General features: G+C 42.4%; 1 protein-coding gene across 3 annotated transcripts in view; it reads right to left on the bottom strand.

Moving 5' to 3' along the window:
- Window positions 1–14373, bottom strand: part of CORIN (corin, serine peptidase) — a 1859037-nt gene that overhangs the window by 291702 nt on the left and 1552962 nt on the right. For all 3 annotated transcript variants that reach the window (XM_078678226.1, XM_078678228.1, XM_078678227.1), the window contains exon 14: window positions 2069–2182. In XM_078678226.1, coding sequence (XP_078534352.1) covers window positions 2069–2182 — 114 coding nt within the window. The remainder of the gene's footprint in view (window positions 1–2068; window positions 2183–14373) is intronic.

Here is a 14373-nt window from a genome sequence, read left to right as displayed (position 1 = left end):
CCATGTCTTCCATAACGGCAGGGCCTACACCGTTGATGAGTTTATGGGCGGTGCACATAGCCTTAAATTCCACCCTCTGACGTACTGGGAGCCAATGTAGGGCTTTGAGGGCTGGACTGGCTGGGGCTCTGGAAGGAAGGCCCATGATGAGCCGCGCCGCCGCATTTTGTGTCCGTTGTAGTTTAGCCATGGTGTATTCAGGCGCGCCGAGGTAAATGGCATTGCTGTAGTCCAACCGGGCAAGGATAAGGCCTTGGACCAGTAATTTCCTTGATACAGGGGGGAGAAGTGGAAGGATCTTACGTATGGATCGCATGAGTCCAAAACAGATGCCTGCTGTTTTGGCTGCTTGGGTCTTCATGGTCAGTTCTGGTTCCAGCCAGATTCCCAGTGTCTTAATTTCTTTTTTCGGGGTAGGTACCTCACCGAAAACGTCTGGCCAGACCGACGAGGGAATGGATGTCCATTTCTTGCCCATAAGCATTATTTCAGTTTTTGCTCCATTGAGCTTCAGCGATGACTCGCACATCCAGAGATGAATGTCCTGGAGGCAGTTCAATAAGTTCTCTGGATGGTTGTCAAGGTGAGATAGTGAAACGACAAGTTGCGTGTCATCCGCATAACTCACTGTTTTTATTCCATAGGGGGCAATGACGTCTTCCAATGGGGCCATATACACATTGAACAGATTATTATCAGATTATTATCAGTGTCTAATAAAATGATGTATTGAAAGGCTATTCTGTGTTTTTTTTTCCTGTCATAGCTACTTTAACATGAAATTATGCATATTTAACTATGCAGTTAATTAGACAACATGATGTATTATATTATTTGCACTTGCTGTAGCATACTTTGTACCCTCGTGTTCACAGGCTAGAAATCATGCTCATTTCCACCTCTCTTCCTCATTTAGCTATCTTGATGACATCATAGTGAGACTGCATCAAAGTACCCTGGAGTTGAGAGGGGTTGTAGAATGAACTCACACAGAAGACTGATCATTTTCAGAAGGGAGGAGTGGAGTGTACCACATACATAGGGCCAAGATATTAAGTGGTGTCCTACCATCATATCCCGTAAGACATTGCCTTCATCATTCACATCAGTAACACTGGTGACCTCCAGACGTTCTCATATCGACATTTCTCCTTCAGGATGCATATGATGCTGTGTTATATACTTGCAGAAAATTATTTAGCCATTTATTTATGGAGGTGTTAGTGCATAAGCACATAATGTGGAGGGCATAAAAATGTCATTGACAAATGGTAAATGCTTCATACTGCTTCTTAGTTTAGGCATGACACTTCCAATGCCCCTTTGCACTTTTTTATATGTAGTTAAATATCTTGGACATACAGAGCTGCAGCATCAACAGTCTGGGTGGCTATCTCCTAATTGTAACTTAGGTGGGAAAGAACAATGGGGCATATTAACAAGGCCAGGCGATAGTTTTCGCTAAGCGCACTTAGCGCTAGGATAATTATCGCTGGCCAACTCTGAATTTTATCGCGGAGATAGCGTGCTATCAGCAACACTTATCTCCAAAGCGATAAAATTCAGAGCGCAAGCTGCCAATTGTGAGATTATCGCTGTAAATACAGCGATAATCCCACGAGGTTTAGCGATAGCTTGCTGATAGGGATAGACATACTTAGCCATGATATCCACCTTACATAGGATAATTATGGCTAAGTCAGAAAAATACCAGACGTTTAAGAGCAGCGTTAACCGCAGTTAGCACTGCTTTTTTAAAAATCTCTAACAGGGTTAGCGGTGTCCTTGATAATAGGAGAAATGTCGCTTAGCGACATTTCTCCTATTACTTTACTCTGGAACGCCCCCTTTGCATCTCATTAGAGATGCAAGGGGAAGCGTAGAGTAAAAGGGTGCTAACATGTGAATTTGCGTGTTAGCACCCTGTTGCTGATAGGGCGTTCGTTTTATCTCTGCTTTTGGCTTTAAAAGCCAAAAAAGCAGAGATAAAGCCCTTGTTAATATGCCCCAATGTTGCTAGCTTAATATCAGCAGGAACTTAATGAAAAATCAAAGAATATTTACTCACAGCAGTTCTTCTCGTCCACTTTATCAGGACAGTCAGGGAAGCCGTCACAGATCATAGAAGACTTTATGCAGTGCTTGGTAGAGGGGCATTCCCACAGGCCTCTCTCAGCACAGCCTAGAATTGAGAGGAGAAAAACATTAGACAATACGATTTTTTTAGAGAAGTTTTTCAAATAGTGTTAACATACAATTAGCAGCTCCTTATGGGTCCTTTACACAGTGGTAGGTAACACTAGATACGAGCTGTCCATCAATGGTAGAGAAAGAACTGAATATATTTGCACTGATTGTTTTTTTTATGAAAACGGACATGTATCTGCCCCTCGCTGACCAATGCTAAACACTCCTGACCTAGATATTTTTTTCTATGCTCCTAACATGATTCCACCTCTAGAACAATGCACTGTTTTGCCTGATCTCTATGAAGTTGTTCCAGCTTTCTGATCGGCTGATGGGCAACTGCATAATATTTTCAGTGAGTGCTTTGTTGCTCCCTCAGACCTTGTTTTCATCACAGAATTGCATCACAGAATACTACAAAAATGTTAAATCACATCATTTACCAATGAGGATTTAGAATTAATGTTTTTATTTAAGCTTTTCATCTTAAATCTGCCTGAGTGCATATAAAAAAATTAATTTATATTTAAAACTATACATTAGTAAGGAAGGAACACATACAATTATCAGAGGTTTGAAGAGAGTAGGAGAAATGTGGCATAACATAGAAAACTGGTCATGATAACAGTTTTACTGTTTCACAGTTAATGATACCCCTTTTCTTGAAAAGCTGGGTTTCCCCACCCTGATGCAGCCCTTTATAGTTCAAGTTATGCAAAGATCTTCTTTGGGGAGGAATTTAATGCACCTTGCCTATACACTGGCTTTTGGTCAAGCAATTCTCATAGTGATTAACTTTATAGAGCTGTGTCATAGACTTCAAAGCTATATATAAAAATAACAGGAGGGGGACCCATAGACCACGTTGGGATGGGTGTATACTGTAAATTAGAACAATTCCCAACAGGTGTCAATTAGAAGACAGTTTCAAAGGTGTATGCAATATGCATTACAAAAAATGAACAGAAAGGAGTCTCTGCGGTTTTTTGAAAAAGGGTATTATTCACCACTTTAAGAGCAAGGCGGGTCTATTGCATAGTAACAGTTAGGCAGCACTGTACAGATCAAATCGTGTGACAACCCGGTAGCACTTGGTGAAAAGTGATATATACATAAATATATACAGTGAGTGATAGTGCAAGTGCTGGGGTGAAACAGCGTGGTTGGCGCGTTGTGACAATTGGTGAAATTTATACAGTAATGGCTCCAAGGATCAAGTTGTAATCACTTAAAACAAGAATAGGTCAAATTTCCAGGAGTACAAAACATAATGGGCGCCATAGAATTTAAGCTGTGTGGTCGACGGCGTTTCGATCCCCGTCAGTCGGGATCGTCATCAGGACTGGGTTGTCGATGGAACAGTGCTGTGGGGGTAGAGAAGAGCAGGTAAGAAGGGGGGCAGGGAAGCGAGTGCGGGCTGGGATGGTAAAAGGACGCGCGTATATTAATTGGGAACGGGAGGCGCGCAGATAAGTGGTAATAGCCAGGTCAGGAGACACTTGGCTAAAGATATCCAGTGGGTTCAACTGAGGCCGCAGTAGTGCGGACTTAGGGTAAACAGTGGGTTCAACTGAGGCCGCAGTAGTCCGGACTTAGGGTAAGGACTACTGTAGATGGGTGCGCTCGGGTAGGTGGCGCGCGCGAGAACTTCCTGGCTATTACCACTTATCTGCGTGCCTCCCGTTCCCAATTAATATACGCGCGTCCTTTTACCATCCCAGCCCGCACTCGCTTCCCTGCCCCCCTTCTTACCTGCCCTTCTCTACCCCCACAGCACTGTTCCATCGACAACCCAGTCCTGATGACGATCCCGACTGACGGGGATCGAAACGCCGTCGACCACACAGCTTAAATTCTATGGCGCCCATTATGTTTTGTACTCCTGGAAATTTGACCTATTCTTGTTTTAAGTGATTACAACTTGATCCTTGGAGCCATTACTGTATAAATTTCACCAATTGTCACAACGCGTCAACCACGCTGTTTCACCCCAGCACTTGCACTATCACTATCACCCACTGTATGTATATATCACTTTTCACCAAGTGCTACCGGGTTGTCACACGATTTGATCTGTACAGTGCTGCCTAACTGTATTACTATGCAATAGACCCGCCTTGCTCTTAAAGTGGTGAATAATACCCTTTTTCAAAAAACCGCAGAGACTCCTTTCTGTTCATTTTTTGTAATGCATATTGCATACACCTTTGAAACTGTCTTCTAATTGACACCTGTTGTATAGACTTCAAAGCAGCATTTTATATGGTGGATGTAAGAAAGTGAATTATTAATTGGGACGGATGGTAGTCTACCACAAGTAATAAAGTCATTAACTTCTCAATGGTTTCAGTAATTTAAGTTTGAGCTCAACTCCTGGTAGCAGACAGCCTTAACTTAGAGAAAATGTGTAATGCATTTACAAGTACCAAGACAGTGAAAAAAATCAAAGACACAATAGAATTAAAGAATCCTACTCCAATTCATACAAATAGACAAATATTTAATCAGTGAAATGATACGAAACAACATAAATCCAATATGGGGAAATCGAGATATGATTTTTGAAATATGTAAGTAAAAAAACAGCAGAGAAATAGTAAAGCGCTGTTGGGCATTTCAGTAGGATCATCACCATACTTTTAGCCATCTCCTCCCCGTTTTCTGAAACTATTTGTGTTGGTTTATAGGGCTCTGTGCACTTTACCACTGCAAACAGTGCTAACATGTTTGTGTTCTCTCCTTAACATATGGTAGAATTATCTTATACCCAATTGGCACATTTAATTTATTTAGACGTCCCTAGTAAAGTGGTACTACATGTACTCAGAGCCTGTAAATTACATGCTACTGGTGGGTCTGCAGCACTTGTTGTGCCACCCACTTAAGTAGCCTTGTAAACATGTCTCAGGCCTGTCATTGGAGCCTGCATGTGCAGTTTCAAACTTCCAGTTAACCTGGCAACAAAACATTTTGTCAGGCCCAAACCTTCCTTTTTTGTTATACATATAAGTCACCCCTAAGATAGGCCCTGGACATCCCAGAGGGCAGGGTGCAGTGCTTTTAAAAAGTTGGACATGTACTTTTAAGTTTTACGTGTCTTGGTAGTAAAAAACTCTTACATTAGTTTTTCACAAATGCTAGTTCTGCCTCTCCCATGATAATACTGGAGTTATCTTATTACAGTTAATAAGCTGAGAAATCCAAATGGGAGCAGGTAACCAGTTCATGTTTGATATGTTTGGAACTGTAATAAAAAATCCTCTTTTATGGTAAAGTCAGATTTTAAATTACAAATTTGAAAATGCCTCTTTTAGAAAGTTATACAAAAGGAGGGGTTAGGCCCTAGGGACTCAAGGGTAGGCTGGGCCGTATATTCATGAAACATAGAAAATGTACCTAACCCTCAATTTTACTTCAAACACTTCTAGTGTACTGAAAGACAAACAAAACTTTATATGTTTATCCTGGCAATTACTTATGCCTTTTATTTTGATACTTATTTGTAATTTTGATGTTTTGATTCATCAAGAAAGACACATCATCCTTTAAACAGGATACCACATTATTACAATACAATCACAAACAAAAAAAATTAAATTGTGCATTGTCATCCATATAAATAATCCATACAAGTGTTAAATACATTTACAAACAAACAGAATGTCATGAACACTTCTTGTAAACATGATTTTAGAAAATCTGTAATATTTCATAAACAGTTGCCTAATGGACACAATTTTCTGACAACTGAACAACCCTATTCGTAGCCTTGTTATAAGAAACCTATTGATTGTCTCAAATTATTCAAGGAATTTTAGGAATTTTAATCCCATTATCTAATTATTCATGGAATTAATGCCGTTTCCGAACGTGCTCCGAGGAAGGTGCCTTGGGTGCCACATTTATGATTGACCGAAGGAAATGGGTGGGTCACTACTGGCTCTTCCCTAACCAATTAGATAAAAGTTCCCAGTGGCATCTCTTCCAACTTTTGCAGAGGTTCCGGTTTGCCCTACTGCAAACAATTCCAAAGTGCATCTTATTTCCAAAATCCAAGATGGGAAATCTTTCTACCCTTTGCAGAGCCTGTCTACTCACCTAGAGGTGTAGCCAGAGTAATGAGAAGTCCCTTCCACTGTGATCACTCAAAACCAATTTTGGCAGCAGCTGTCCTCCAACTGGGTTTGCTGGCAGCCAGACTAGGGGTCAAAGTCTGTGCCCTTTTCTGGTATCATTTAACATTTATTTGTGACAGGGCAGGCCCTTTAAAGTTAACTAGGTTCATGGACCCATCACAACTGGTCCTCCAGCCAGGGTAGAAAATGTCTCCCCACTCCCAGGGCATTTTTCTAGCTCTGGCAGCAGTTATCACACCTCATTAAGGTCAAGTACTTGCATGACACCTGCTGGAGAACTAATGCGGATCTGCCTCAGGGAGCTTCAGGCAGGGAATATGTAACTTTCTAAAAGCTACTCTTAACACAATTAATATATGTATCTGCACTCTAGTTTTCATACACAACATTCACAGTGAAAACTGCTTGTGGGAGCTTGTCACTGCGGGGACATTTTAATATTACAATTCTACATGTCCCATTTTTAAATACAATGTACCCACCTTGTAGGCTATAAGGCCTATACAAGGGTGACTTATTAACATTTTAATATTGAAAAGGAAGGTTCCCTCTGCCAAAAGGGCTAGTTTGATTGGTTGGGCTTCAGCTTTAAACTACAGCACTCAGGCTACAATGGTTGGCCTGGAGCCATGTTTTGCTTGTCACACTAGTGGATGTGTCAATACGTGGTGTTGTCCACAGGTGATATTTAACTTTCTGTGCCATGGGTGTATTTTCTGCACCATGTAGTATTGCCTTTTAAGAAAGTTAAGAAGTCCATCAGGGATTAGTCAATTTGTACATGTTTATAAGTCATAGCACAAACACTGGGCGCTGGACAGAAGTGACCCAGTTAGAGTCAAAAAGCCACCAATAAAATTCAGCAAAAACTGAAGGTGACCACACAAAAAAGGGGCTTTTTCTCACAAAGGATCATGTGAACATTTTATGGAAGGATGATCTCACTGATCTGTTCTACTGTATCAAGACTGTGCACTCAGCAAAGTGGGCCCAGGTCCAGTTAGATTTAAGTGCCTCACTGCTCAAGAACATTGCTATCCACAATGGCTTAAATTGGGTGCATTCTTGCATCCACTGCTAATTTAATTATTCCTGGCAAATCTTCATAGATATTAGCAAGGGAACACAAGTCTACCAAAATATTACTGCATGCTGACAATGTTGTAGAATGGATTGGACCCCGATGGGATTGCAGATTCAAATACATTGTTTATGCGTCTATTTTGACACTAATAAATGATTAGAAATATTAGTAAGTTCAAAATATTTTTATTTGGCAAAAATACATTTAATTTTGTATGGTTCTTGGGCAGTAAACCACTTGAAGATTGTGGCTCAGTATAAATACTTAGATATTATGCTTTGTGACAACCTTTCTTTGAGTGCCCACCATGAGACAGTTAATAGCACTGCATTCAGCACTGTGAACAAATTGGAGTTAGCACCCATCCAGAATTATAGCATTAACAATTTTCATTGCATCAAATGTCCAAAGGAAAGATAACAAGAGCAGGTCCCAAATCCACTTTTAATAGAAACTGTTCTTTATTGATACACTTCAAAACGTCTTTTAAAATCCAAATAGTCAGTTTGATTCTTTTTTTAGCCAACGCGTTTCGTCTCTGTCGAGACTTCTTCAGGGCTCAAGACGAAGTATAGAAGATTATTATGGATTCCACTAACATGAATGAACCTGGTCAAATGATATTGATCACTCAAATAGTCAAAAAGCAATCTCAAAATGATGTTTAAATAATTTTCCGATATGTTGCAAATAAGGATGAATATAGGTGAGCGATAACAGTCAGTCCAAAGTCTAAGATTAATCTGACTTCATAAATAAAGCGCCAAAGTGACAAAGGTGGGCATGGTGGCCGGGAGCAATTCAAGACGTCACACTTGGATTAGACCAATGTGTAGCTTTGAATATGCAATAAGTGGATTACAGGCAACCATGATGCCTAGAATCTTTTTTTTTTTTTACTTTATATATTTGCTTTTATCATCATACAATGTATGTCATACAGTTCAGTCCAATGCCATTGGCGATATTAAGTACTAATGCATTTATACATTACTCAAACAGATCCCTCCCTCCCCCCACCATTCCTCCCCCCAAACTATGCTCCTCTAGGGAACTCCACAAGTGAACTTCAGAAAGGTTATCCATGTCGACCAAAGTGTTCGCAGTGGTGTCCAGACCACAAAGTCCACAATCGTGGTCTGTCAGCTAAAAGATATTGCCAGTACATCAGCAATTTGTATCTACGGCTCTTCAAGACCTCCCCCGCCTCCCCATCCTCCATACATTCCAGGTTCTGCACAAGTACTCAACAACATCAGTTCCCCCCACAGCGACACATCGCATTCACACCACATCTGCGGCCTCTGCCTCACTTGCAGCCGTATCGTCCCCTGTCTGTTGGTTCAATAGATAAGATACCAGGGGCCCCCAAATATCCCTAGGCCGGAACTTCATTGGCAATTGCTCTGCATAGGCGTGTAGGTATTCCTGCCAAGTAGACATGTCATGTATCCACTACTTAAATTTGGGTGCTCGGCCCCTACCCCATCTGCAGGCTACTTGTCGTCGGGCTAGGAGTATGCCCATAACCAGGAATTTGCGATGTGGTGTTATTATGTCAGCTACCAGGCCTAGCAGGGCTCTGATAGGGTGCGGCTCAATAGGGGTCCCCAACATCTCAGTGAGTCCCGTAAAGACCTCCCACCAATACTCTTCAACCTGAGGGCATTTCCATGCTAAATTATAAAATCAGCTGGTCCCCAACCACACCGAGAGCACTTGTCATCTTCTCAGAGACGTAGCCTATGTAATCGTGCTGGGGTGTGATACAGTCTATGGAGGAATTTAAAATGTAGCAGTCGCAGCCAACTACTGCCAGACACCACTTCAGTCAGCTGGCAAGCACTCTCCCACTGATCATCAGTAAGAGGGTCGTCTAGGTCCCCATCCCATTCCGTCCTGGCCCTCGCTGGGGAGTGCGGCGGTGCAGTACGCACTCGCGCATATAGCATAGAAGTATCGTGTGCGGGGGCTTCAGTCTGGAGCATTAGGTGGAGGGAGACAAACATGTACGGCTCCTTCGGGAATTCCGGGGTCTTGGCCCGTACACTCTGCCAGAGCCTGGTGTAGAGGAATATTTCCATGAATGAGTACTGAGACTCCCCAAAGAACTGGTCCTTTGTATGAAATTCCCCTCCGAGTTATAGGTAGCCCCAAGTCGCTTATTGTAATTTAGTCAGTAAGTTTTGGCAGATCTTTTCCGTCATAACAGGCAGCAAAGGACAGCATTGCAAAGGTATTCTGGGGGAGTACAGCTGGGGCACGCCTTCAACTCACGCCAGCCAGTGCCAAGCTTTGACTGTACAGTTTACAGTGGACGGGCCCCTATCTCGCACCTTGTATGGTGTAAACATATATCCTGAAGTTGGGACCGGTGCCATGTGCCCATCCTCTTCCGCGAGATGGGGCATGTATGGGGGAGGGTCAAACCAGTACACTGCAAAGTGCGCCTGTGCGCTATAATAATACTGTTCAACACCGGGACATCAAATTCCCCGAACCGGTATGGCAGCGTAAGGGTATCCAGTTTCAGCCGCGCTTGTTTACCACCCCAAATTAGCCGGACCAGTTGCGTTTTTAATGTTTTTTAAAAATGGGCTCCGGGTGGTAAGGGATGTTTATGAATAGATATGAAAATTTGGGCACTATAACCATTTTAATTAAGGAAATCCTCCCAGCCATCGAGAGGGGTAACTTAAGCCAGCTCGTGATGTTATCAGTCACCCTAGTCATGGCACGCCCGTAGTTCATTATCATCAGGGCGTCCTTATCCCTGGTGACGTAGATTCCCAAGTATTTAAAGTCATCTGTTACCCACGTCAACGGATAATCATGATGCCTAGAATCTTCCCCAATGTCCTCAATACCAGAGACTGACCCTTACGGTAGTGGGGAGTTTGCTGTGCTATGATTGGATTCTCTTCTTGCCGGGGAATGCTTTGGCTTCTACTGTATTTATTCTTGCTCCTAAAAAGATTTTCTGCTTCTCTGAAATTGGCGATGCTTTTCCTGCATTTATTGAGAACCCTAGTCTGTGAAGTATTTCCATCACTGTTTTGACGCTTCTTGCACAACCTTGCCTTTACCAGCCAATTGAATAAGTAGAGCTACATTCCTTCCGCCTCAAGTATGCTGCTAGAGCGGCTAAACATTTAGTAACCACCTTCAGTGCTTATGTTTTTCCAAATGGTAGTGCTCTGAATTGGTAATGTGCAATTAAGCATCTTTCAGGTTTATAGTCGCCTTTAAGTCTCCCTCTTGCATTTGAGGGGTGTCTTCTTGCAGTGTTAGCATTTAGAATTTTTCTGTCACTATGAATTTGTTTAGGAAACGGAGATTTAATATTGGGCACTGTCAGAAGTATGTTGAGTAGTTTCCCAGATTGATCTCTTTTTGTGTTACCCTTTCTATTGCCTGTTTGTACAATAGCGTTCATTGCAGATATGACTTTTCCTCTTTCTTATGCGGTCTTTTGTTTTGTCGTTCATCTTGTGGCGTGTCTTACCAGTTCAATGCAATTGTTGGATGACGTTGAGAATCCATTTGCCTAACGTGACATCTCCCCACTCCTGAAGTAAAGCTCCTATTCTGACCCCCGCTGGTATGTGGAGGGGGCTCTGTATTGGAGAGTCACTTGTTTGAGGGGCCCGCTCCTCTGGACAGGTGTCCACTACCTCATACTCGCCCATGAAAAGACTGCCTTTGTGGCACTTGGTATTGCCACTGCTGTGTTGTTCCCTGCAGCTGGCTTGTTTGTTGGACGGGAGGTCTGAACTAGTGGATTAGAAGCATCCTTTTCCTGTTGGCCTCCTTGAGGGAACAGCCCATCTGGTGGCCCCTAAACTGCAATAGTCTGCCATCCACCACACTGCCAAAGAGCTGCTGGCGGTGTTGATTATGTTCACCAGGACCTCATTTTTAAAACCTGACATCAGCAGCTACGCAGGTCTACTTAGTGTTGTTCCCGTCACTGGCTACGTGCTTGCCGTGTCTGTGGTATCTAGTGCAGATTTTAAACATGTATTGCCTTCTTTTACGAGAGAGCTTGCTCTGGTACTGTTTTGTCAGGTTTTTCAGCAATTCCCCACCTCCTCCAGTGCCAGTGCTAGTGGGCATACCTATTCAGCAGGCCATTGGATTTGGTTATATGAGATTGTGTTGCAGCTCCTCCTTCAAACATTGGACTCATCGTCTCAATCCTTTTGCTCTATTATAAGGCGATGGCCCGATGATGCTGGTGCATTTACCCTTTTCCTTGCAATGGCCACAATGTTTGAGTCCACTGTTGTGTTACCGCGCATGTATGCAGGATCCCTTGAAGAGTGTTTGTATCTTTTCCACTGTCTGTGTTACCACAAACAGTATTACAGTGAAAACATAACATAATAAAAATCCCAAACCAATGTAGAAAGGTAGAGTACATTTTAATATATAAAATGATACTGGAACATCAAAACTCCAAGCAGTAGAACTGGAGATATTGTATTTTAAAGATTTTAGTGAACATAGTATCATGAAGAAAAAAGAGCTAACTACGGTTATCTGGCCATGCCAGACTACGCAGAGGCCAGCAGCAGGGCTCAGGCAGGTCCAGTGCAGCAGGTCAGCTTCTCAGCTGCAGGAAGGCCTCTAAAGCTTGTTGTGACCCTGCAGCTCTCACAGGAGGTCAGCCAACTGACCTTTGGGGCCACTCTGGTTAGCCAGGGATGAAGGCAAGCAGGTATAATATTCCTTCTTCGACAGCAACACCTGTTTTGGAAATGTCTTCCCCTCCCTGGTCAAGGCCCCAGACTGTATGGGGTTACAATAGGCTGGCGTCAAGCTCATTTGTATGTGCTAGAGGCAGCCCCTTGAAGTGTAAGTGTGGCACAGCTCCACCCCCAGCCATCCTGGCAGGATGACCCATCCTGTCCACATCTAGTCCCCTATGCTACTGCTTGGGAGGAATGCACAAACCCCAAAAGCGGAGCTATTCACAGTTAAGTGACCCAAGATACTGGCACCACCGTGTAGTAAAGGCATGCACGATAATCGCATGCGCGAGTCCATCATACAACCACTTCAGTGAAGGACACAGTACATGGTCAGCTGAAATATAAGTAGTAAAATTATTGTATAGATTCATATCAAACAACAGCGTCTCTAAAAGTGAATTTTGAGAGGGCCGTACACATATTTATAAAGACACACTTTTGCTGACCATTGTTTCCGAACACGGACGGAGGAGCAGATAGTGCCGTAAACCTTATCAGAGGTACTACGGCAGTGCCTCACACTGCCCTCGGCAATTTAAATATACGCTACCTGGTATCGAGTCTATACTTATCCATAGGAACTGTCGGCGCAAAGGATATAACACCCCCCCTTGGGGGCAAGAACTACCTTTCGCTCTGTTTGCGAACATTATCATTCCCCATACACGGAGGAACGCATTTGGATTTCCTTCTGGAAAACTATCCTAAACAAAGGTACTGGACAGTTGGGTACTTGACAATACATTCAATCTGCGCCTACGGTGAACGTGCAGCTTTTCCCTTGAATTATGGGACTGAGATGATGAAACCTTTGCCCTGACGAAATTCCCAAGGCACGAAAGGGAATGAAACGCGTTGGCTGTGCCTCTGTATTTTATAAAGAAAGAAAGAAAGAAATCAATAAAGAAGGAACAGAAGATCCATAAATTCTATGAACTTTTTTTGCTAACTATATTACTGAGTGCACCTCTCAAACTTTCTGTAATTCTTGTGTACAAAAGACACAACTTTGCTTAAAATCAGAACATTGTATCTGTGTATATAGCTATATCTTTGCTGCAAGGTGCAGTGTCGGTTTTTCTGTGCCTCTTCCTGACACACACTGTGGTGGTGTGGCCCAAATGGGGGGAGCAAGACAATGAGAGCTGGGGGGCGGACCAGTGATTTTTTAGCCCACCAAGGTCACCGGGAACAAAGAAACTGAAGTTTGACAAGGCAGAAGGTGAGTTTATTTACATGCACCAAATTACTGGATGCCTGACTGTAATTAGCACTTTAAATTAGGTTTCGTTCTTGGGCAATGGAAGCATAAAGTCCCTACTGTCTAATGTTTTATAACTCTGAAGAGAGATTTGACTAATGTATCATTCTCGCAAAGCTTCCTAGAGATTCATTTACATGCAGAACCCTTTGCCACCTCAAAGTGCCTTTAATCAGTTGAAACTGGGCCGCTCATACATTAAACATGGAACTGCAGTAAAGCTATGTGGAGATATTTGGGATGCTTCACAGCAAACATTTATTTTGTCATTCTTACCCAATAAAATATAATGCCCATGAGTCAAAGAGCCCTATTTAACAAAGGAGGTGTCAGCATGTAAACATATGTACAGAACATCAGTTACATATCCAGATACACATCATTCGTGTAGTGCATATATACTGCCTACATTCCCATATCCCCATATTCCCATATAGATAACATTTTTATATATATATATATATATATATATATATATATATATATATATATATATATATATATATATATATATATATATATTGTCTTAAAAACATAAGCATAGATATACAGAGTCTTGAGTTTCTCCTCCTTGTTGTCTAAAGTTATCCTTGCTATCTGTGAGCATGTCTTTCACAATCTGTCCAAACCATTCCTATCTTAAGGACAGGAGGCCCCCTTAACTACTGGCATAGCAAAAGCACCACAGGTTCTAATGCAAGGAAGGAATCCCACCTCACCGCCCAACTTCCTAATTCGCCAGTGAAAAACTGCACTCATTTGGGTGAAGAGATCCCCTCAAAGCCTTGGACGCTGGTGTCACTGAACACTGCACTATTGATAGCTACATCCCTGTACTTGCACAGCTGTTGCAAAGCCATCTCTCACAGGAGGCGCCACCAATCGGCAATGTAATTTCGGCTTTAAATACAAATGTCGCTATAGTGGTCCTCCAAATAAGTGAAACAAATA

The sequence above is a fragment of the Lissotriton helveticus genome, chromosome 2_2 (assembly GCF_964261635.1).
Source record: "Lissotriton helveticus chromosome 2_2, aLisHel1.1, whole genome shotgun sequence".
Taxonomy (NCBI): Eukaryota; Metazoa; Chordata; class Amphibia; order Caudata; family Salamandridae; genus Lissotriton; species Lissotriton helveticus.
The sequence above is the reverse complement of the archived record's forward strand: the minus strand, read 5'-3'. Positions and strand labels throughout refer to the sequence as shown.